Source organism: Ictidomys tridecemlineatus, chromosome 1 (assembly GCF_052094955.1).
Source record: "Ictidomys tridecemlineatus isolate mIctTri1 chromosome 1, mIctTri1.hap1, whole genome shotgun sequence".
NCBI lineage: Eukaryota > Metazoa > Chordata > Mammalia > Rodentia > Sciuridae > Ictidomys > Ictidomys tridecemlineatus.
The window spans coordinates 187,306,366-187,331,494 of NC_135477.1; the positions used below are offsets into that span (position 1 = coordinate 187,306,366).

At 43.2% G+C, this 25,129-nt stretch overlaps 1 protein-coding gene and 1 pseudogene across 1 annotated transcript; both read left to right on the forward strand.

Moving 5' to 3' along the window:
* Positions 1-6,365: 6,365 nt before the first annotated feature.
* Positions 6,366-8,486, forward strand: LOC144367271 (olfactory receptor 2T8-like; annotated as a pseudogene).
* A 5,402-nt stretch (positions 8,487-13,888) lies between these two features.
* LOC101957891 (olfactory receptor 2AJ1-like) lies at positions 13,889-14,830 on the forward strand. Its single transcript, XM_013366448.2, has one exon. It carries the CDS (start codon positions 13,889-13,891, stop codon positions 14,828-14,830), a length of 942 nt encoding a protein of 313 aa, XP_013221902.2.
* Positions 14,831-25,129: the final 10,299 nt, after the last annotated feature.

Below are 25,129 nucleotides of genomic sequence, written 5' to 3' on the forward strand. Positions count from 1 at the left end.
TTCCAACACGAGGATTTACTGAAATGGCACCTCCCAAAATGTACTCATGCTGTCATTACAAGTTACTAGTTTATTTTCTCTATTGAACTGCTGATTTTGTGTTCTTTCATTTTATTTTGTTTTCACTTTGCCATTTTACCTTTTAAGGTATTTCTGTGCAGTGTTTGGTGAATCGGTTAAAAATTTTATTGTGATAGGCCCAGTCTGATTCCCTCTTAAAATTGGGAGCCATCTCGCCACATGAAAATCTAATTTTGGCTTTACTATAAATTACTGCAAATTCTGATCTTGCTTGAAATGCCTGCCCATGCCTTGAACTCACTCATGCCTGGCTCTCTCTGACCAGATAGCAGCCCTCTCTAAACTTTAATGATGCTTCATAAATCTTGGTCTTCCTTGGCCAAGATAAGGACCCTCACTGAGGCTCTAATGACCTTCATAAATTCTGATGTTGGGGCCAGAAATGTAAACTAGCATTAGTGTTATGGTCCTCAGAGTTTTGTTTTTTGTGACCCCCCTTTGTGTAACTTTGTGGGCTATAAATCTAGGCTGCATGAAAGATACAGTGCTGTCTTGTTCCTGCGGTTTTGGTTGGGAGAGGAAGCCTGGCTGGTCGAAATAATAAGCTTGCTTTAATTTGATTTTAATTGGAGTCAGTGGTCTTTTCTTTGTGTCCTGGTCTAACACCATCTCCTTGGGTAGATGCCAGAATCTTTGGATAAGAACACATTGGGGGCCATGTTCTTGCCTGCCCACTGCATCCACTTGGTTTCAGGTGCAGTTAAACCCAGGGCTGCCCTGTTGGATTTCTGTCTGGTTGAGGTTCCCATTGCTGAAGGCAGGTGTTGAAGGTGTCTGTCATTATGACACTGCTGTTTCTGTCCTCACAGCAAAGAGTTTTGCTTTATATATTGGGTATGCTTTTCTCTCCTGCTAAATAATCTCCTGTATAAATAAGGTGACTTCAACTCTTCTTTCTTTCAGCGTCAGGTCAGTCATTTTATTTGAATTCAAGCCTAGCTGGCTGCTCTCTTTGGCTTCCATTCATGGAATATCCTCTTCTTTTCAGCACATTCCTCTGTGTGTTCTCACATGTGAGGGGTCTCTTGGAAGCATATGGGGTTGCTCTTTGGTGTTTTTAACCATTCAGCTGCTTAACATTTTAGAACCAAAGAATTTATTCATTGTATGTTCAATTTTTATTCATTTGATGTTCAAATGATGTAATTATTAATAGGTAAGAACTTATTACTTTCCCTTGTTTTTTTTCTATTTTTGCTGTATGTTAATTCTTTTTTTTCTTACTGAATTCCATGTAGTTAAGCAATTTCATCTATTTTTATGTTTTGAATCTTTGCTTTTGATTTTCATTGCATCAGGTTTTTTTGCTTAGTGATTACCACAAACTCTGTAGAGACTATTTTACAGTAATATCAGGCTATATTAATCAAACGGTTACTTAATTTTGTTTACCTTCAAAAAAAAAAACTAAAACAAGACAGGTGTATCTCTGTTGTACAGCACTTGTCTAGGATGCATAGGGACCTGCGCTCTGTCACCAGCCTCACAAATATACATACATAAATGTGAATACTCCATTTTAACTCCACTCCCTCCTCATATTTTCAAGGTAAGTTGTCATGATCTATAACCTTGTATCTTGCATACTTTTGAACAAATAATGGTTATTTTTAATAGATTCACCTTTCAAACTTTGAACTAAGGAGAACCAGGGTACACACCCAGTTGTGTTGCTGGTACTTTGATTGTGACTTGAGACTTCTCTGTTCACTGTGCTTTGTTTCTCTAATTGTCTTTCTGATGCTCAGCAAGTCCTTGTCTTTCTCTGATCCTTGACTTGGCACCTGTGTTTACTGGTGAATGCTGTGTGGGTGACGTAGGAGCTCTGCTATTCCCAGCCTACTCTGTGAGCAGTGTTCTGCTTGATGTGGACCCTGAATCAGGAAGTCATGTGCTCTGAGCAGCAACTCCCCCTTCACTACTCCAAGGGGAATGATGTACAACCCAGGGAATCAACTTGAGTGTATGACCAGCTAACTCTACAGTTGTTGGAGAGAAGTGAGTCAGAATTCTGACAGTAAGACATTGTGTTTGTCTTTTCACATTGTGTCAAATGTGCACTTGTACCAAAACACAGAATGGAAGGTACAGATTTATCCACATGTGGTGTCTTCCTATATGACTGAGGTGGTATGATCACTATCTCTGGAGACAAGGGGAAGATTTCCCTTGATGCACCATGAGCAGTAAACCTTTTTCTTCCTCTTTGATGTCAGCGTCACTTCAGGACTCATGCTTGCAAAAGAAAAGTGACAGAAGGTAGAGTTCTTTTGGAAGCAGAAGCTTTGGGAGCCTTCCTCTTGCTCCTCATTTGCTTGTCTGCTGTGGTTGGGGCATAGCCTTCCTAGGGGCTAGTGAGTTTGCAGCAGTTTAAGCAGAAGGAAAGTTCCTGTGGAGCAGAGGTGAGGCGCACTCACACTCACCAGGACATGGATGGGGCATGTCCTGCACTGGGTACCATGGAGATCTGGGAGTGACACACCCACCTCCCAGCTCCAGGCCCTCTTCAGGTAATGTCTGGCCACTAGCAGTGATCCCATTCCTCTTGATGATGTTTACAGAAAAGAGTTCAGCATGCATTCCAGTTAGACCAGACGTACATCTGTGAAGACGATTTTCAATATTATTATGACAGTTTCTTGAGTAGAATCTTAAAAATACTATGAATTGTATATATATAGAATTAGGAATGTGGCTCTTGGTTTTTGAAAGAAAAACACTCACATTCAAAAAGAAATTATAACTCTATAAAGTAGATATAGGTGTAGAAGCGGAATTATTATATTATCAATCTATGCTGCGCCCCTCCCCTGACTCAGGCAAAGGAAAGGCCCTACTGAGGTGGATGGTGTAAGGTATTCAACCTCTGGAGGAGCGCAGTATGTTTCTGGGAATGGGCTGGTTTGTTTTTATATTCCTGTTAATAAGTATACTTGCGACTTCTCATATGACCATTAAGTATGAAGGAAAAAACATGACTTTCCCAATTAATGCAACCACTTCCAAAGAATAAATCTATTTGCTCTAAATGCAATGATTCAGCTGTGGAATGTAAATTGTTAATGTTTAATGAGAAATCCCCTATAGGAAAACAGTCAAGGAAGTTTTTGAGAAATTAAATTAAAATCTAGAAAAGAAAAATTAATAATAAGAAGACAGATTAATGCTTGGTACTGGACAACTTGTTCTTGTTCCTGCGCACAATGGTTTGGTGTTCTTACTCTTGTTTGCATAAAATTAGTAGCCTCTCTTTTCAAGTTAACCATATGCCATAACCTCGGTGCCAGTTCTAGTCAGTAAGTCAAGATAGAATAGTCAAGGTACAGGCCAATAGTCTGGGACATTTCTAACTATTATTAAAAGCTAACTAAGCAGAAACAGCTCAGAGCAAAATGTGAACTAAAAGTAAAAATGCTTGCTTATTCATAAGCCAAGATATATTCTTTTTATCTAATTGTAGCTACGTAACACTTTGTTTCTTTGAATAATGATTCTTTATTTATAACCACAACATACTGGGAGCCTGCCAAAAATGAAAAGTATATATGATTAACTTCACAAGTAAAGTTTGGGATTCAGCACCTTCACTTCATGTCTGTGTTGTTTCTTGGCCACCTTTCGCTACCTCCTCACCATCCATTCGTCTCCTGAGACCCCTTGCCAGAGCCGGACTCTGACAAATCTACTAAATAAAATGTGCCTCACAGTGAGCAGAAAACCTTCACTTGAAATTATTAGGTGTTTGAGTTTCCAGGTGTTTTGTAGAGGGAATTGTTTATACAAATTCAACATTACTGAATTAAAGCAGCGCTGCTCCTAGGGCACTACTGATCATGTTGATGTAGCTCCCCTCTCACCCATGTATGCCACATAAGCAATGGTGATGGTGACTGGCTTGGAATGTAGATTTGCTCTTGAAGGCATGGCCTTCATCAGAAAAAGAAGGGACCATATCCAGGAACAGTGGGCTGATTGACAGGCCCATTATGTGTTTAAGAGCTCTTTTCATTCCATCCTTGTTTAAATGTACCCCTGTAATCAGCTCTACCAGAGAGTTATTTCCTTTAAGTGATGAAACATCTTTAGCACATATTATTAGAACTGTACATTATCAGTGATAACATAAAGAGATGTTAACATTATTTGATATTATTGCCCCAATTTATTTTCATTCCATTTTATTTTCAGGCCCTATTTTTCTACACAAATCATACATGGCACAGTATTTTATTGCCAGATATGACCAAGTTATTGAGTTCAACATTTTTATACCTAAAAAACAATAAATGCAACTATTTTTTTCCTAGGCAGACACAACTATTCACAATCAAATATAATTAATTTATATTCTGGTTTTTGTCCATATTAATGTAGACTAAGTGTCAGAAAAATTGAAGAGCGTGTTCATCTTTAAAATCTCAAACATCCATGGACAAATTATTCTGATATTTTGAAGGCAATATTTATTGTGTTTATTTTGAGTTTCCACCCAATGGCCACAATTCCACCTCACTCATAAAATCCAGTGCTTCTCAGAGGGATTTACAAGCTCTGAGATTTTGTCCCAGGAATCTCTGTGCTCTCCTCCCCAGCTGTGCTCCCTTTGCCCCATGCCAGCTCTCCAGCTCCACTGTCTAGGGCCTGACAGTGAACAATTTTTTGCAGGTGAACAATTCCTCCTCTGAGCACCAAACTGCTTAATGTCCCCACCCCCTTGCATGGCTCACCTCCCTCCTCTAGAGCTCTACTCAGACATCAGGTCCTGCATCCAGGCCTCAGTCAACCAGGCCGTTCAAGATGGTACCTCAGAAGTGAGCACTGTTTCTGTTCTTTTCACCTATCATCCACTTTTAATTTGTATTTGTTTTTTTATCACCTGTAATAATATGGATTTATTTGTTCATTTATGTGTTTTCAACCTTTCCCCAGAAGTTTCTTGTTTTGTACTAAATTCTTAAAATGTTACAGTGCCAACACTTCCTGGGATGGTTAATAAATTGAATGGGATCTAAGATGAAGTCATAAAGGCTATATTTTTATACCCATCTAGTGTTTCCTCATTGTTGTATGTCCCCTATCATGTGTGGGCCCCATCAGCCTCAGAAGTTCCTGTCATGAGGTAATGAATGTAGCATTGCTATGTCAAATGCATTGACACTTGTGTCCCACTTCAGTGTGGTCTCTTGGGACATCTGATTGGTTTTCTGTGGCTGTCCTTGCTTATTGATGGTTACTATGAAATAATCTGCAGCCACCACTTCATTCTCAATATGTGAAAGCTTTGGAAGGGAAAAAAAGCAGGGGGTAGGGATAACCAGAGAAGCCTCTGTGTCATCACAGGGCCAGCAGCTGTTCAAAAGTGATAGTTGGCTCAAGGCACTGACAGGAGCAGAAGCAGCATGGCTAGAATGTGTGTCTTTTTGTCTTTACTGTGGTGCAGGAAATTGGAGGCTCTTAAATTTCAGCTCTATTTTATTCTGTTTCCACAGTGTTTCCTCCTGATGATTGTGAATTGTGATATATATTTTCCATCCAAAGATAGTAGAACGCAAACGTGCATCCTTTCCTTTTAACCATCAATATCCCATGAGGAATCACGAGATTTAAGCAACACCTTAATTGTTTCTTTCTGCTTTTTTATCCCTCTCACTAAACTTTAACATTAAGACTGCCAATCTTTCCCTCAAGAGTCTAAAATTTTAGTCAACTGAAAGGGTAAAGTTTCCAAGCTGCAAGGCCTGAGTTAAAAAGTGAAGGACCAGGTATTGTTAAATTCCTCTATTAGGACAATACCCGAACTGCCCAGTAAATATTCCTCCTGATCCTCTGGCTGTTTAATAACTAAGGGCTCAGAGTAGGCCTGCACATAGGCATCCAGGCCCACAAACCAACCAAGTTGAATGTGTACCCCGCTTAGAAGTGACCAATCACCCCCACCCAGCCTGTTCCCACCAATGAATGTACTAATCAAGTCTAAGAATTATTGTTTGTTTTTCCTGTGGTGTATGGTGATTTGTTAAAAGAGACTGTGATGTATGCAAAGCCCCCGCCCTCCCCCAAAAGTGTACTTAAGCACTGCTCAACCCCTGCCTGGGGCTCTGGGCTGCTCTCCTTTCTTGAATGGGCATGGAGCCCCAGCATGCTGGTTCAATAAATCCCCTTCTGCCAATTTCATGAGTGGTCTCTTGGTGGTCTCTTTCTCCGACGCTTCGCCGGACCCTTACACAACCTGTCCTGTAAAAAGTAAACTGCTGGTGCCTCTTCTATTTGAAATCATGGCAGGTATGAACATGAACACTAGCTCCACCTTCATCTTCCCAGGACTCTTGGGCCACTCCAGTGCCCAACAGTTTCTCTTTGGGATGTTTTTGACATTAGCTCTCATCTCCCTAGTGGGTAATGCCCTAATGATTCTCTTGATTCAGTGAAACCTCCAGCTCCACACGCCCATGTACTTCCTCCTGAGCCAACTCTCCCTCATGGATGCCATGCTGGTTTCCACCAGTATACCCAAAATGGCTGCTGACTACTTGACTGGAATCAAGTCCATCTCCCCTGCTGGCTGTGGCTTCCAGATCTTCTTCCTTCTCACTCTGGGTGGTGGGGAGTGCTTCCTCTTAGCAGCCATGTCCTATGACCGCTATGTGGCCATATGCCACCCTCTGCGCTATCCCATGCTCATGAGCTGGCCACTGTGTCTGAGGATGACCATGGGGTCCTGGTTCCTGGGAGCAGCTGACGGGCTGATGCAGGCAGTTGTTGCCCTGAGCTTCCCATTTTGCAGCAGGCAAGAGATAGACCATTTCTTCTGTGAGGCCCCCATGCTGGTGTGCTTGGCTTGTGCTGACACATCTGTCTTTGAGGATGTCATGTACATTTGCTGTGTGTTGATGCTCCTGGTGCCCTTCTGCCTCATCCTGACCTCCTACAGTCTCATCCTGGCTGCTGTCCTCCACATGTGCTCCCCAAACTGCTGGCTGAAGTTCATGAAGCACAGTCAGAGGGGGAGATGTGTGAACAATTGCCTGGGGTACTGCATAAATGGCATATGTAAAGGGCCTCTGAATGGCAGGCACTCCCCTGTGCTAGGCATGTGAGCAACAAATCATTGACCCCATAAGCACAGCCCGGAATGAGAGGCCATGTGCTGCAGTCCCTGTGCTTGCTCCACGGCCCACTCCTTGATTGGCCACTGCAAGGACAGTTAGCAGAAATTGCATTGGTGGCTGCCTGTAATCTGCTTAGCTACTGCCTGAGTATATATACATGGTAACTGCACAATAAAATCAGACCTGCTTCCTGCTTGCTCTCTGGAGGTCTTGATTAGTTACTCCACAGCCACAGTCTCCTCTACCTTGTTCAGAGTACCTTCTCACTGGAAAAGCAAGCCCCTGCAAATAATGACTAAAAGGTCATCTACTTGCCCAAACAGGAAGGCCTGTACAAAGACCTTGGTGTTTCTTAGGGAGAAGGTATTTAACTTTCCTATATACATAGATATAGATATAAATATATTTTTTCTGCTTTACTCTGAATCATGCGTGAAGGTCCACACTTTGAGTTTGTTTACTGAGCTGTCTTCAGCAAGTCAAACTGTGGATTGTTAAAACTCTGTCAGTTAAAATATCAGTAACATTTCTATGTCATGCACCACAGTGGTTTCTTTTTTAAATAATGAACTAAGTGTCTAGTGATTTTGAGGACTGAGTTTCTTTGCTGCCTGTCGGTGTATGATTTCCACAGTTGGGAGCTTAGACTGCAGGCATCCTCTTCAGAGGTTTCCACAAGTCTCTGCACTCGCAGCTCACGCCCACCTCAAGCAACAAGGCCCACTGAGGCAGGAAAGCAGAGCACCCCTTGGGACAGGACCTGGGCCTCAGCAAGGGAACGAGGCAGGGAGGCTGTGCTGTCCTGGAGGAGACATGGGCCTGGACAGCACCCTTCACTGCCCCAAAGACGTCAGCTGCGGGGCTCTTCCTTAGTGTCCCTTCCCCTCCCGCAGCCTAGGCCAACTGCAGAACCTGTAAAGCGCTTCCTTCTGGACAGCAGAGCCTCATCCCAACCCTGGTGCTAATGGAGGCTTGGAAACTAAAGGAAGCTTGGAGTTTGAGCTCCTGAGACAGGAGCCCTCAGCCAGCGCAAATGGAGCTGCAGCGTCGCAGGATGGCGCCCCCTGCCGGTCCTACGAGGCTGCGCATCTGCGCGGTTACCCAGGCCCTGGGCGAGGCCGCTCTGTGACTATGTCTAGAGGCCAAGTGGCCACAGGTGCTGTCTGTGCCTGGGTGTTTCCCTCCAAGGTCAGGACGCTTGGTCGAGTCCCGTGTCGCACTATTGGTGTGTCTGCTGTTTTCCTGCCAGTGGTCCTCCCTGGCTGGCGCCTTAGCATTCCTAGGCGCATTGCTTAGCGGAGAGGCATCTGCGCAGTGTGCAGTGCGAGCCGCAGTGACTGAGCTGTCTCCAGCCTCTCTGTGTGTCACATGCCTCTGTTCCTCTAGGCCATGGTTTTCAGAGCTTCTGCATACTTCAGCCAGCAATGAACAGGGATCCCAAATGTTCCCAGTATTATGGAAACTTTTCCATTTTGGCCAATTCTTGTGAGCACTTGGCTTTTCATTTGAATTTTCCTGATGACGAATGGGCCTTGAGGACTTGCCATCAGCAGATTGTCTATGTGCTTATGTTCCTTTTTGTCTTTTGGACTATTTCAGTTTTGGAAAAGGAGTCTGTGGATACTTCAAAACCAAACACAGCCATAGATTTCATAACAGAAAGTATAGGGCACTTAGAACACTACTGGGAGTTTTAGAAATAAGAGTCATGTGTTATGAATTTTCTAACATATCTTGTAATTCATTGCCCAATTTAATTGGTGAGAGAGAGAGAGAGAGAGAGATTTCTCTTCCACCTCCTCTGTTTTGCTAGAAACTGTAACTTAATTTCTTTTAATTATGATTTCTTACAAACTACTGGTCTTCCATTGGAGGGAAGATTCCACTGAAAATCTAAGAACTTTTTAAAATTGGGACTTGGGTGTTTTGGAACAGTCTTTGTTTAACAAATGATTACATACTCACAATAATTAATAAGGAATAAATTTGACACCTTTAAATAAATTGTTGAATTTGTCAAGAAAATTAATTTGGCTATGAATTTTTAATAGACCTATCTTTCACATATATTTGTGTAATATTCAAAGACAAAGCTAGTGAATTAAAAAAACCATCCCAAGGCTGTGGTTTAAAATACCACCTATAGTGTTTACTGTTGTGTTTCTTTTCTCCTCTTCTGATAATCTTGTCTGGATCTGGTTCCCCTCTTTACCACCTTTTCTTCTCTTGATTGAGGCTCAGTAGTTGTCCCTGTTCAGGTGGTGGAAGCTGCAGAGGACTCTAAGCAGAGCAGGAATAAAATATGCTGAGGAAACAGAGCAGGGTGGAGAGGCTAAGGAAAACTTTATTTTCCTTTTAGAAACTTTTTTTACTTGATCTTTTTTTTTTCTTGTTGTTATCATCATTATCATAAATTTAATTCTACATGATTAATTGATGGCAAAACAGTCCATCCCTTCTCCCCTGAGAGCCAGCCTTGCCATTGCTCCAGTGGGAGTGCCAGGTCTGCCCTAGGTGTCCACCACTGTCCCCATGATACTTAGGCCTGCTTCTACAAACTCCTTCCCAGGCCATGCCCTGGGGAATGGCTCCTTCTGCTGCCCTATGAAAAGACCACTGTTTTCTCCCTGAAGCCACTTGCCACAGGGCTCCCATTAAGACTTGTCCTCTGTTCTTCTGCTTACTGGTTCCAAATGACTCATGCAGTGCTCTTGCCAAATCCATCCTATCTGAAGGAGTGCCAAGTCCTTCAGGTCTGGTGCCCTCAGCCACTCCCTTGGACGTGTCTCTTTGCACAAGCCAGGGCTCAGGGCCACTGGGGTGAGGGTGACTGATGCCCCAGTGAGCAGAGGAGGCTAAGTGAGAAATGCTGCCTGTGGTGTTTACCTGGTGAGGTCCAGGGAGGTGGAGGTGGCCCTGCAAGTGTACGTGTGACACTCGGGGCTCCTGGGTGAGCCTGCAGCAGAGTGCACACCCACCTCAATGCTTCACCAGTACACTGGGCATCAATCCTGCCAGGCCTGCCTGGTTCTAGGGGACTGATCTGTTTGCCAAGAGCATGAGATCCAGTGGAGGGGGACTTTACCACTGAATATGGAGAACAGAAGACACTGAATCCTCTAAGAGTGCTGGGTGGAGGGTGTGTGCTGCAGAAAGCAGCCAGGCATGGAAGCGAGGCAGGTAGGTAAGATCCACCACCCAAACTCTCAGACTCCAGTGGAAGGCCTGCAGACCAGGACTTAGGAGGAGTGAGGGAATGTGATGGAGCAGAGTGGTGTGTACTTAAAAGTGAGTTCCAAGTGTTGGAGATATACCTCAGTTGGTAGAGTGCTTGCCTCACATGCACAAACCCTTGTGTTCAACCCCCCGCATGGAAAGAAAGAAAGGAAAGAAGGAAGGAAGGAAGGAAGGAAGGAAGGAAGGAAGGAAGGAAGGAAGGAAGGAAGGAAGGAAGAGACTCAAGAAAGAAAGAAAGAAAGAAAGAAAGAAAGAAAGAAAGAAAGAAAGAAAGAAAGAGAGAGAGAGAGAGACTCAAAAATGAGTTCCAAAAGAAATGTCTGGATAAGGATGAAACTATATGTGTATGTGGCAAAACTAGAGGATGATAATTAACTTAGTTTTCTTTATAACGTAGTACTTTAAATTTCTATCTCATAAATGGTGAGTGCTCAGCATTTTGAGTAAAAGGTACTAGAATTATCCTTGGTTGAAGATTCCCCAAATTACAATTTAATAGAAACTTTAAGAGCAGCCAACAGTCCTGAGAAGCACTAGATTTTCCCTTCCCAGATCTCACTTGCCCAAGTTATTGAATTTTTTTCATTAATATGTTCCTGGAATAAATTCTTATTTCAAAATGTATAACATTCTATAATGCTTATATGTGTGTATGTGTATATATATATATATATATTATGTATTGTATGTATCCATCCATACATAAAATTCATGAAAAAATTAAAGTCTGAAACTCATGTGAAGAGCATATTTTGGGGCCAGCTTGCAAGATTATAGAGGAGAGGTGGGTAGGAAGCTGTTTTGCATGTCTCTCCAATATTAACAAGGATTTGTGGAGTGAGGTGGAAAAACAGACTTCACCCTGGGAAAGAGTTGTATGTCCAGGGAAGAAGCTGCCAGGTGTGTACCAGCTTCTTTCTCCATCCTTACACATTAACTAGCTTGCTGCTAGAGCACTCATCTTTGGATTCAGGTGTAGCTCTGCTTGTCAATCCAGATGGCACTGAATGGCACAGAAGATATAGTTTCATAAATAATCCTGGCATCTTATGAGTGTGCTCCAGACCTGGGTTGAAGGGTGGGCAGAGTCGTGAAATGTGCCTGTGAAAATTCTAGGTGCCTCATAGAAGTTGCCCCCAGAGGTAGATGCAGGACACTGAGGGAGACAGGAGTGAGCGATGTTGGCTTCCCAGGGCTGCAGGGAAAATGTGGATGTGGCTGTGTAGACTCAGTGAACACCACAGGGACACAGTCAACTCAGAAATGCACCGGAGGAAGAATTTAACATCAATTGAAAATATTTGATGTTGTAGTCTATTTAAAAATTCTGTGTGGGAAGCCATCCTTGCTCGTGATTTGAGTTACTTCCCTGGCTGGGTGAGAGGCACTTAGATACAGCTGTGTCAGAGCTTTCTCCACCCTTCTCCAGGCCCAAGGGCTTGTCTGTGCAGAGGCATGTCTGACCACTGACCCAAGGACCCAATCGTCGCCCCTGACCATGGGATGCTACCCCCCTTAACCTTCATTGGATGGGATTTTCCCTGGAATTTTTTGTTCCCCAATAGAAGCCCATTCCCTGGCGTGTTCTCTCTCTCTCTTTCTCTCACTAGCCTCTGTAGTAAACCTCGCTACCACATTAGGTGGCTAGAAGCTGAAGCTAGGAGGAGCCGTCCTGGAGCTGGTTTTAAAGGTAATTAGAGTCTTGTCTCTTTAATTTAAAACTCTCTAGCGTTTTCTCACAATTCGAACCTTCTTTAATGAAGCCAGCGCTGGTTGCTGGGCAGCATTCTGTCTGTGGTAAGTCTTTAATGGCACCTGCAATGCGCACAGGGTCTGCTAAACACAGGGATCTCAATAGTAAATGGTCAGGGGGTGACTTCAATAAAGTGGAAAATTGAAAAAGCAAAACCAGAGGGAAAATATGCTTCCAGAGACACAGTATTGCTCAGTTTGAGTTGTGAGTGATTTTCACTGATGTGGGAAATGTTTGTGACCAACCAGCTCACAGGAGGCACATTGCCTGAAGTCTCCACCTGAGTGTGTCATCAAGGCTTCTGAGCTGTGGGTCAGAGCCTTTGGAACACCCAGGACAGGGGCACAGACAGGGTCTCAAACCTCACTCAGAGCTGGTCTTCTTGACTCACTTCTAGGATATTTCATTAAAAAAAGGAACACAGCAAAATGCTGCTAGCAGTCCAGGGAATTCGAAATAAGGTTAAGAATTGATCTAGTGCATGATACAGAAACAACATTTATAAAAAATATATGCAAGGCTAAATCATTTATGCACTGTTAGTGACTTAATTTTCATATATGCAAATATAAAAATTAATTATATTTAAGCTCAATAGTAATTATCAATGAGATGATCAATTTTTGTTGTTCTTAATTATATATATATATATATATATATATATCAATTATATGTCTACATATTAGTTAGACATACCAATCATAGATGTACACAATCTCCATATTGAGGTAGAGATTATATTTACAGAACATTACAAATAAGTATAAAATAAGGATATAAGTAACCACCTTCAAAGTATAAATAAATAACATGAACACCTATGACTTCCCATATGTAGAATAAAAAAGTTATGATTCAAATTCTACACATTAAGAAAACAGAGAAAAGTAAAATATATTTGTAAATGTATGTTGTTGATTTTGACTACATATAGCTTTCATTTCTTACATATAAACAAGGAAAATGTTTAAAATCATTCTATATTTTATCCTCTGTAAGTTTTATCTACTTAAAATTTTATTTAAAATGAAGTTTTATTGTCATAATATTTATGTGTCTATTTGTGTATTTACTCATTTGTTCATGGGCTGCTGTGGTGCATGCCCTTGAGGGAGGACTCTCACATCCCAGGCTCATGGTAGAATGGTCTCTCTAGCATGGCCCATGTATGTTAGTCATGAGCTCAACACCCATGATTGAGCAACTGCTGAAGGCCAGGTCTGTCCTGGGCAGTGTCCATCATGAGGTTAACCCTGGTGGAGCAATGACAATGAGTGGTGAGTGGAAATGACCTGTTCATTTAATAAACAGAAGGCCAAGGTGGGCTGCAAACCCCACACAGCAGAATAGTAAGGAGACCAGAGGAGTTCGGGTCCAGCAGGAGCATTGGGATTTTAAGAAGGCTGTGCAGGGTAGCCTCCTTGAGAAGGTGAGAGGGGACCAAAGACTGGACTTCAGTTTGTTACGTGGAATTAACTGACACTTTGAGACCCAACATAGACTCAAAGGCCAATTGAGCAAGCTAAGCATGACCCAGGAGCGGATCAAGTGCAGGCTCGCTCTGTGAAACAAGCCATGGGTCTTGATTACAAAACATGCATCAGTAACCTCACTTACCAGGCAGACCTATCTAAGTGACATCAAGATGCAGCACTGTTTTCTTTTTCTAATTAATTAATGATCTCTTTTTAGGAAAAGCAGAATCGAGATGAGGCCTGTCAATCACAGCGCCAACACTGACTTCATCCTCCTGGGACTCTTCTCCTCTTCCCACTCCAGTCTGGTCTTCTTCTCCTTCCTGTTTGGCCTTTTCATTGTGACCCTAACAGAAAACGCCCTCATGATCCTACTCATCCGCAGGGACCCGCGCCTCCACACCCCCATGTACTTCCTGCTCAGCCACCTGTCCTTCATGGACATCCTGCACGTTTCCAACATTGTTCCCAAGGTGATCACCGACTTCCTGTCAGGCCACAGAGCTATTTCCTTTGCAGGCTGTGGGATCCAGGTATTCCTGTCCCTCACGCTGCTGGGTGGTGAGTGCCTCCTCCTGGCTGCCATGTCTTGTGACCGCTATGTGGCCATCTGTCACCCCCTGCGCTACCCAGTGATCATGAGCGAGAGGGTCAGTGTGCTCATGGCTGCAGGGTGCTGGCTGGTTGGGACCCTCAATGCCGTGGTGCACACAGGGTTGGCCCTCCACTTCCCCTTTTGTCGCTCTAGGGCCATCGATCACTTTTTCTGTGAAGTTCCTGCCATGCTGAAGCTGTCCTGTGCAGACACTTCACACTATGAACGAGGGGTTTACGTGAGTGGCATTATTTTCCTGCTGATTCCTTTCCTCATGATATCAGTGTCTTATGTGCAAATTCTTCTCACTGTCCTCAAGATGAAGTCATCAGAGGCCCGGAAAAAGTCCTTTTCCACCTGTTCCTTCCACATGGTTGTGGTCATAATGTACTATGGGCCCTTTATTTTCACATATATGAGACCCAAGTCATACCACACTCCAGGCCAGGATAAGTTCTTGGCTATATTCTACACCATTGTCACGCCCACGCTCAACCCTGTCATCTACAGTTTCCGGAACAAAGATGTCTTGACGGCCATGAAAAACGTGCTCAGAAGTAGCTTCCCATATAGAAAATGAACAGGAAAGATGCCTGAAGTTAGTCTTCTTTCAATCATGAAACACTAAATGCTCTGTCTTTATGTTTGTTTTTAGATTAATCTCAATGTTTTATCATCTTGAACACTATGTTGAAATAACATAAACATGTTGGATGAGTAAACCCAGGCAAAAACTGTGTCTGCATTACCCTTAATGATTTTTATCCAAGAGCTCTGGAAAGACTACGTTCATATCAGCAACCACATGGCATTAGGTTCTTCCAGTGCTCTCAAGAAAAAGCTTCCCCGGTTCTCCCAGTGTAACTCCCTGTACAGACTGCACTACATTCCCCTTATGTGTGGATAGGTATTTAGACTCACTTATTGAGATGCATCATGTTCAAAAATAACAGCTGGCAAACCTTACTGAGGGTGTTCAAGGTTGTTACAGAAGCTAAAGAATAAGATGCAAAGAGACTGTCACTTGAGGACCCTGGACTGCTTGGTAACCATTACCCTCAGCTTGCAGGTGGCCTCCGAGGCTGGCAATAATTCTGCAGTATAGCCCTCTGCCCTGCTGTGTCCTGCCTCCTGGTGACTCTCACAGGAGCAGGTTGCCCTTGTGCCCCTTCAGAATAAGTCCTATCTGTGGAGGACACAGGGTTCGGCCCTGACACGAGCAAATCCAAATCTTGAGGAGTAGGAGATTAGTGGTCAGTGTGGACTGGGGATTTGTGAGGTGCTGTCCTCACAGCATAGCCCCTCAGAAACTTTGCTTGCAGTGACTCTTCAGTGACAACTCACACAAAGGATTGCAGTCAGTTTTCACTATATGTTCTCTCAAATAGCTTTTCGGACCTGTCTCTCTGTCTTCATATCACTGATAAGGTATAGAATACATGAGGGAAATTCAGGAGTGAAAGATTACATTTCCTATGAAAGAAGGAGCTAGAATTAGGGCTGGTTTTAACCCTAATTTGTCTTCAGCACATTTGTGTGCAGTGAAGCAGAAAAAACTTAATCTCTTCCTAAAATACCAGCTCAAAGAATATATTCACTCAACCACCTCCTTCGTGGGTGGAAATGATACCACAAGTTACCAGTTACCAGTGACGAGTTCTGCTCCCTCACATGTTGAAGTATACCATTAGAGAAGCATGCCACAGCAAGCATAAAATGCAGGGTTTATCTAAAAATGGGGTCACATGGACTTCTCCCAGGAGGGAGAAGGGGGCCATAGCTGGTATCCTGGTATCTCAAGAAGTGAGATACTTTTGCTTTTTTAATATGTCTCAGGCTTCCTTTGCTCTCCTGCTCTCTTCCATTATCTCTCTCCTTCCTGCATATGTGACTAGGCACAGGAGATGCTCAGGTGTGATGGCCTAAAGGTGAGAAGCAGATGGGCTGGAGGGGCCAAGAAGGAATGATCTGGGCAGGAAGGAGGGCATAATTAACAACTTGTATAACTCCCTGTATGGAGGGACAATCCCTGGGGCAGGTTACCTTAGCAACAGGTTGGAGCAGGGGCAGGTTATTTGATAAGAGTGAAGGAAGGACTCTAAAGGCATTGCAGTGCCTCAGGGAACAGTATTCAACTTCCTGGCCTACTTTATCCAACCTGACTCGATTTTCCTATCTACCCTGACTTCTTGTCTAATTCTGGCTTCAGAAATAGGTCTCTTCATACTAATCTGCTCATCCTTCCATTGTGCTGGCTCACCACTATGGTGGGGAAGTACTTGGAGGTAAATTATTGACAAGAGCCAACACAATCTAATGGCTTTCAAACTCCAGGACCCACATGTTTGGAAATTCAAATTGCTTGTGTATTAAATAAGACCATTAAGGCTGTGTCAGCAATCTGGTGTATCCCACAATGTGCTGCTCATCTCTTTTCAGCAGAATCAGTTGTGAAAACTCTTGAAACCATGAAGAATTGCACGAAGAATCCATGAAGGACTCGGTATAGCTGTGCTCTCCTCTAACCGCCCCTTCTAATTCTGTGAAAGTCACTCAATATTGTGAGTTCTGCACAGCAGGTGGCAATACAAAATGAATCCTTTTTTCAGACTAATGTGTGAACAGGCACTAAAAAAAACTAATGTGAATTTATGTACCCCAAAATTTCAAAGCTCTCTTGGGAAAACTGGCCTCAATATCTAATTAAACAGTTGTTTCCCCAAACACATAGGAAATTAGTGTAGTCATTATGGAAAGCAATGTGTGGAGGTGCCTCAAGCAACTAGGAGCAGAACCACAACTCCCCACCAACCTCACCCTGTATATCCAAATGAAATGACATTAGCATATCAAGCAACATTGACACTGCTGTGTCCATCCCAGCAGGGTGCCCAATAACCAAGAAATGGAAGCAACCTCAGCATCCATCAGTTGAAGAATGGAGAGAGGAAACATGTACAGACACACAAAAGACACACCATCATACATGGACACATGTGATTCTGTTATTCATGACAACACAGATGGAACTGAAGATCACTCTGTCATATGAAATAAGATGGGGATAGAAAAATAAGGGTCAATGCTCTCACTCAAATGTGGAAAAATAATTATCTCATAGGCAAGTGGGATTGTGGTCACCAGGCGGTGGGGCATAGGGAGGTAAGGAGAGATGGGGAAAGCAGATCTCTATTAACTAAGCTGTAGTTACAAGGAGAAGGAAATCTGATGTGCATTGCACAGTAGAGTAACAACTTGTGACACAATGCATTGCACATTTCAGAAAACTAGAACAAAGGATTTAGAAAGTACTCACCATAAAGAAGTGAGAAATGCTTGAGGGGATATACATGTTCCGGCTGATTTAAAGATTTCACAATGTAGTCATTTGTTGAAACACCACATGGAACCCCATTAGTAAGTAAGTACATTATGTGTGGTTTTATGTATCAGTTAAAACTAAATTTAACTAAATGTAAATTCCAGAGAACTGTAGGAAACTGTGTTAGCCTTTCATCACTGTGACCAAAACACCTAACAAAAACTATTTAGATGAGGAAAAAATTATTGTGGCTCATAGTTTCAAAGGATTTAGTCCATGGTCTGCTGTCTCCAAGGCGAAGTTCTGTAGCAGAAGGGAATAGTGGAGGAAAACTGCTGGGCTCATGGCAGCCAGGAAGCAGAGGGGGGTGGGAAAGAGAGAGGGAGGGAGGGAGGGAGGGAGGGAGGGAGCGAGGGAGAGAGAGAGAGAGAGAGAGAGAGAGAGATGAGGGAGGTCCAGGAACAGAACAGTCCCCAAGGGCTCTGCTTCCTCCTTCTCCTCCCTTCCCCTCCACCTGCCTGTGTCCACTCAAGCCACTAGATCATCACTCCTCACTCATCTCACTCATGGTTCTTTGCTGAAAATAGCAAGTGAAAGAGCAAACTTTTCTGGGATTTTATATCTCATGTGCTATATCCTTTGCCTTCTAAGACTAAAACAGGCAGCAGAGTAATCTAATACCCTGATAATAACCACATTACACACCTCCCTAGGTTCTCAGACTTCCTTGAATCTTCGCTATTAATTTCTTCCACCAAAGCATGGAAATAGATTTTAAACTCTATTGTTTGTAATTTATAGTGCATCATTAGAGAATTAGGTTTTGTCATTAGTATGAATGACCTCATAGAAATTTTTAAAAAAGAAGAATAAGCAAATGTGCTTAAAGATTAAATTTAATAAGATGATGTTGTATCAAGGAATGTTGTTTAATGACTAGATTTTAGCTCTTTATTTCACAAAAATAATAATGTGATGACAGATATATTGTAATCATAGATGATGATGGGAATCAATCTGCCCCACTGCTGTAGCCACTTCACTGTCAATATGCACCCCATGTTATCATGTTATAAATCTCAAATATACACAACTGTAGTTATTGTAGAGAACTAAGAGAAAGGTCATTCTTTGCTTGTCCCTCAGGGATGGGGCAGATTCTGGCAAATGGAAACTGGACTGGTACCTCATCATCAGCAGTATGTGGCGGTGCCAGCTCTCTCTCCATCTGAATCCCCAGGGATGTTCCTATGAAGTTTGCAGAAGCCCTGCAGGGACATAGACCATCACAGCACGTGAGAAACCCAGGATAAAGGGGAGATGGGGCTGTGTTTCCAAGTCCTCTGGGCTCCTGGTCTGAGATCCTCTAGCACAGAGCCAATCCCACACAATTGGCTTCAAGGGTGCAGAGTAGTCGTGTCCCACATGGGTGGTGCTGAGCCCACCCAGGTTCTGTGGAATTGAAAGAGAGGTGGAGAAGGCATGACTTAGAGCCACCACAGAAACACAGGGACAGAATAGAGGAGAGACAGTAGCTTATCAGAGACATTTGTGTTGGAAGAGTGTATAGCAGATGGTGCTTTGTGGGGAATGGGCAACAATGAGCGGTCGAGCTGGTGGGCTGGTTTCTGGCTTGACCTACTGCACCTGGTAGAAACCTTCACTGTCAGAGGGCTCACTTGGGCAGGTCCATGTCAGACCTGTGGAGATGATGTCCTTGTGACACCTGATCACAGATTCCCATCAAGGGCAGAGACAACAACTAGCAGATGACAGATGGTCACCAGGCAGTGATCTCATGGATTAAGAAGCAGTGCTCTGAAAATTCAGAGGGACAAACTCAAGCAGTGGTTGCTATAAAGTGGGCCTGTGGGTTCAGGTAGTTGACTTCATGGGAGGAGCATGGCCTTACCTTCTCACCACCCGCCCTGCACACATGGGAAGCCACAGCAAGTATTCTGACCCAGATGCCCCTGCTCCTCAGGGGAAGATGGGATTGATGGGCCAAGATGGAATGACATGGGCAAGAAGGAGGCATAATTAACAACTTGTATAACTCCCTATATGAAGGGACAATCCCTGGGACAGGTTACCTTAGCAACAAGTTGGAGCAGGGGCATTAGAGAAGGTGGTCAAAGTGGTTGACTATCTTCCCCTTTGGCTCAGGACCACAGCAAAATGTGAGCACATTTTGACCCGTCAGTGAGCACAAAATGCATTTCTCCTGCATTTTGGTTGCCTCAGTCACATTCTCTTATATCTTAGATCACTTTCTAAGGGTCTCTTTGAAGTAGATGGAAGCCATGGTGACAGGATAGTGGCATTAACAAGAACACAGTAATCATAGAGACAGCGGTGGTGAGCACAAACCCTGAGAACATCCTGTGGCCGACTGTGCTCCTTACCCAACTCTCCCATTATTTAATATTCCTTGTTTAACCTTCAAAGCAAAATTGTGACTCACTTCATTTATTAGAAATTTATTGCAGATGTAATTTCATAGATGATTGTGCACAAAAAAAGGCCCCAAATGGAATCTTTTCTGAAACTACATCTGATTAAGTTTTCTTCTTTATTTTTTTCATAGGAAATAGAGTTTGTCCATTACTATTTTTTCATAATTACTTGTGCCAAGGGCGTGCTCCTCCCTAGATAAGGTGGAGGATTTTGTCTTTCTGTAGTCATTCTTCACAAGACCTCTTGTAACACAACAGGGATCACATCCCGTCCATCTTTATATTGATTCTGCCTATCTGGTGAAAGTTCAGTGTCATTGGATGAGTTATGAAAAATAACCAGCTATTTTCAACCAGCTCATCACTAACCTGCTAAGTCCCCTATCTCAAATTTTTGATATATGTTGTAATTATGATGTCAACTGTGTCTCAGAATAATTTGTTATTTTCTTATAGTAAAAAATCCAAATGTTTATGTCAGACTTAAGGTTCACAAGGTTTTCATATCAAAAACACTTGTCAAAATGAACATTTTTCATGAAGAGTTCATAGTGTTATTTTTGTCTTTTCTTGTCTTCTGCTAAACAATATAATGTCAACAAATAATGCTAGAAGGAAAAGAGGTCTGCATGAGGAAGTTACAAGCTACAAGGTGAGTGGGGCCAGAAGAGGTGAGGATCCAAGGAAGGTAACATTTTCAGAAGGGGATGCGGGGCAGGGGGCTCCTGAGAAGGTTACCTTGAGAAAAGACTATATTTCGAGAAAAATCATGGAATTAATAAAACATTGAGACTCAACATGGGTTGAAGGTCCTTTCAATATGGAAAATATCATCATTTGATTCAAGCAAGTAAAAAGATCTTCCTAAAAAATGTGGCCACTCTAAGCCCGGTTGAGAGGTCCTTGATGTTGATTAGAAACATGCCTCACTAGCTCAGATTGTGTTACAGAAACACACAAAAAATGTGATTGGGATTTAACTACTTTTCTTTTCTTATATTCATAATTAAGTAATCATGTGTTTGATAATTTATTTTTCTTTTTAGGTTGAATATGGACACTCAGTATGAGACCTGCGATCCCATTTTATCTTTACATTCATATTTACTTAAGTATTTTAATCATTTCTTTGAAACAAATCATTCTGTATCAATTCTAAGGAATCAAATAGAATAAAAGAAGCATTCAAAGTTGCTTGCAGTTGTGCTGCGGCTGCAGATCCTGTGGTATTTCTGCATCAAGGTCTCCTACCACATCAGAATGTGGCCCTGGAAGAGCTCCCTTGATACTCTAGACACTGTGATAGCTGTGTGGGCTGCTCCAGCTAAGATGCTCAAAACACGTTCAGAATGTAGCCTAATAGTTTTCTAAAAATGATAAAAGTGAGTCAACCTAATGCCGATATTTGTGACATAGTTAAGGAAAATGTGCTAATATTCATGATTTCATTTGTTCCTACTTTTAAAATCTTTTATGTGGAAACATACAAATATGTTTAGAAAAATATGAGAGGAACTGGGTATGTGCCTCTGTAGTATTGCCTCTGCAAGAAATCCAGTGCCTGTTATACTTTGAGGCTCTCATTCACACAGAACAGCTGGTGATTGATTGCTTCAACAATGGGTTAGGTTATGACCATGCAGGTTTTTATTTTTACTTTGTTGAAGTTGATTTTATTTGTATTTTACTTCCACTATCTTACCATTCTGATGGGTCAGTTTACTTTTTTGTATTTGAATTCATCTGAATTCAAGAGACCATTTTTTCATAGTACAGAATGAAAAATAAAATTAATAAGCTTATCTCTCCCAGGTGCCAGAAGCACATCTGGATTGACAAGTGTCAGTGCAAGCTTCATACTCTGCTAAATGAAGGTTTCACTGCTTTCCCTCTTCTTCTCACTCCCTGGCACTTGGCGAAGAAGTGGAAGTAGCCGGTGTCTACAAGGATGTGGGGCTGTACCTGCACTGGGAGCTTCACCACATGAGCACTGACCAAACCTTAGGACTGCCTCCAGTAGAGATGCCCAGAGTCAGGGCTGCAGGTGAGGGACCACTGAAGATTCTGAAGTGTCAGGTGTGGCCCCAAAGGGATGCTGGGCTTCTCTGCAGGAACCCCTCTACAGCTTGGCCAGTGTGATGACAGTGGCACTACCCAGCTATCAGGAAGACAGGGAGGCTCTGGTTCCAACCATGTTGTCACAGAGAAGCATGTGACTGCATTAGCGGAACTGTGATTACAGCTTATGAAAAGTCACCCTCTATAAGGTCCTGGGATAGAAGACCTGCAATTTACAGGTCTCATTAGTAAGTCAACTTCAAAATGGATATTTTATTTTAATTGAATGCATATAAGTGCCATATACAGTCCTTCAATTGAGCAACTGGATGGCCATGTGTGTGTGCTTTGATATAAAGTTTCCTGTGTTCCTTAAACATACCTGTCTCCAATTCTAGGGAGAGCTTTTGTAATCACAGGTTGTGTGTGGAGTGGTTTATGTTAAAAAACCCTTGAAATTCTTATCTGAATGGTGAGGAAAAAGGCACAGCCCTGCCCTGGGTGCTGCCACATTCAGGAGTCAGATGGGTGATGGGTGATAGACTTCACCCAGTGATAGGTGAAGTCAAACAGCCACGAGTGACTGAGGAGTCCATTTGGGCTGGTCCAGCAGGGGCACAACCCAGGGTGTGCTGGAGAGGAGAACTGAAAGACGAATGGGGTGTAACACACTGGAGGACACGGGAGAGGAACTGTGAGGGGCAATACTACAGCCATGTGCTGATGCTTGGACGAGAGCCCAAGGTGGCCTCAGTCTGACCTCCCTCTCGGGACACTGAGGTCAGTGCCCCTATGATCACACTCATGTCGACTCCCCTTCCTCTGTGGGGTCTAGAAGTGGCTGCTGGGGATGCTTCATAGCACAGGAGCAGGGGTCAGGTCAGACCGGCAGGTTGAGGACTCTTGGGCTATGTGCGCTGCAGTGTGCAGCAGAGCCGTCCTTGGAGCTGAGGTGCAGGTGCGTGGTCCGACCTGAGCCCACGGGGCTTCCCTGGGGCAGCTCCTCTTGACCAGGGCTGCCCTAGAGAGCGAGCAGCCAAGAGGCTCAGGTCCAGAGGTCAGGGACTACACTGGAGTCCTCTCACTGTCCTGAGCGTGTTCCCTGGGTGTGCGGCCCAGCCCAGACCTCGACTTCACGCCAGTGCCAGATACTCTTGTTAACTTCTGAGAAATACCCTGAAAATATTCTTTCATTATTTTTCTAAGTATCTGTCAAGACACCCTAATCAACATTGCTGCTGCTGCTTCTCTCCCTCTTGGCTCTCGTCCTCCTCATACCTTCTCCCCTTCTCCTCCCTCTCCTCCTCTTCCTTCTCCTCCCTCTGTTCCTCCTTCTCCTCCCTCTCCTCCTCCCCTTCTCTCTCCTTCTCCTCCCTCTCCTCCTCCCCCTTCTCCTCCCTATCCTCCTCCCCCTTCTCCCCCTCTCCTCCCTCTCCTCCTCCTCCTCCCTCTCCTCCTCCCCTTCTCTATCCTCCTCCTTCCCCCTTATCCTCACCCCTTCTGTCTCCTCTTCCTCCTTCCCCCTTCTCCTCTCCTCCTCCTTCCCCCTTCTCCTCCCTCTCCTCCTCCTCCTTCTCCTCCTCCCTCTCCTCCCTCTCCTCCTCCTCCTCCCCCTCTCCTCCCTCTCCTCCTCCCCCCTTCTCCTCCCTCTCCTCTTCCTCCTTCTCTCCCTCCTCCCTCTCCTCCCTCTCCTCCTCCTCCCCCTCTCCTCCCTCTCCTTCCTCTCCTCCTCCCCTTCTCCTCCCTCTCCTTCTCCTCCTTCTCTCTCCTTCTCCTTCTTGCCCCTCATCCTCACCCCTTCTGTCTCCTCCTCCTTCTTCTCTCTCCCTCTCCCCCTTCTCTTCTCTCTCTTCCCCTTTCTCCTGTTATATTACTGCAGTGTAGTTGTCCACAATAGCTGGGTTTCTCTGGACATGCACAAAATTTTAGGACTCAATTTCTGTCCAAGTTGCCCTCCTCCATGTTTTCCTCCCCTGTCTATTCCTCTATTCTTCTTGCTCTATTTTTCATTTATTTGTTTTCAGTTGGTGCTTTATAGCTATACATAGAGGTGAAATTCACCTATGTATACATGCTCACAGTGTAATGTTGTCAAATTTGTTATTCTTTCCTCCACCCATGCCCCCGAACTCCTTCTTCTACTCCCTCTATCTTTATGGTAGCCAACCCTTCCTTTCTTCTACTTGCCTTGCTCTATCTTCCACTCCTTAGAGAAAACATTCTATCCTTGACTTTCTGAGTCTGGCTTATTTCGTTTAGCATGATGTTCTCCTGTTCCACCCATTTACTGGTGCATGCCATAATTTCACTTATTTATGGCTGAGTAAATCTCCATTGTGTACATGTACCACATTTTATTTAATCCATCCATCTATTAATAGGCATCTGGGCTTATTACATAACTTAGCCATTGTGAATTGTGCTGCTATAATAAACATTGAAGTGACTCTATCACTGATTTTAGTATGCTAATTTTGTTCTTTTAAATAAATAACAAGGAGAGGGATAGTTAGGTAATAAGGGGTTCCATTCTCAGATTGTTCAGAAATCTTCATACTTCTTTCCAGAGTGTTTAATACTAATTTTCAGTCCCATCAACACTGGATTAGCATAACTTATTTCCCACCTCCTTGCCAACAATTATTATTATTTGTGTGCTTGATAATTGTGAATCTAATTGGAGTGAGATGGAATTGCAATGTGGTTTTGATTTGTATTCCTCTAATTGCCTAGAGATGTGGAGCATTTTTTAAAATATAATTGTTGACCATTTATATTCCTTTTTTTGAGAAGTGTCTGCTTACTTATTTTATCCAATTATTGATAAGGTTATTTGCATTTTGTGTATTGAGTTTTTTATATATTCTGGATATTAATCTCCTGTCAGAGGCATAGTTGGCACAGATCTCCTATTTTGTAGGTCTCTCTTCATGCTCTTAACATTTCCTTTGCTGTGCAGAAGGTTTTTAGTTTGATGGCATCCCACATGTTGATTCTTAGTGTTATTCATTGAGATTTAAGGGTCTTCTTGAGGAAGTTGGTA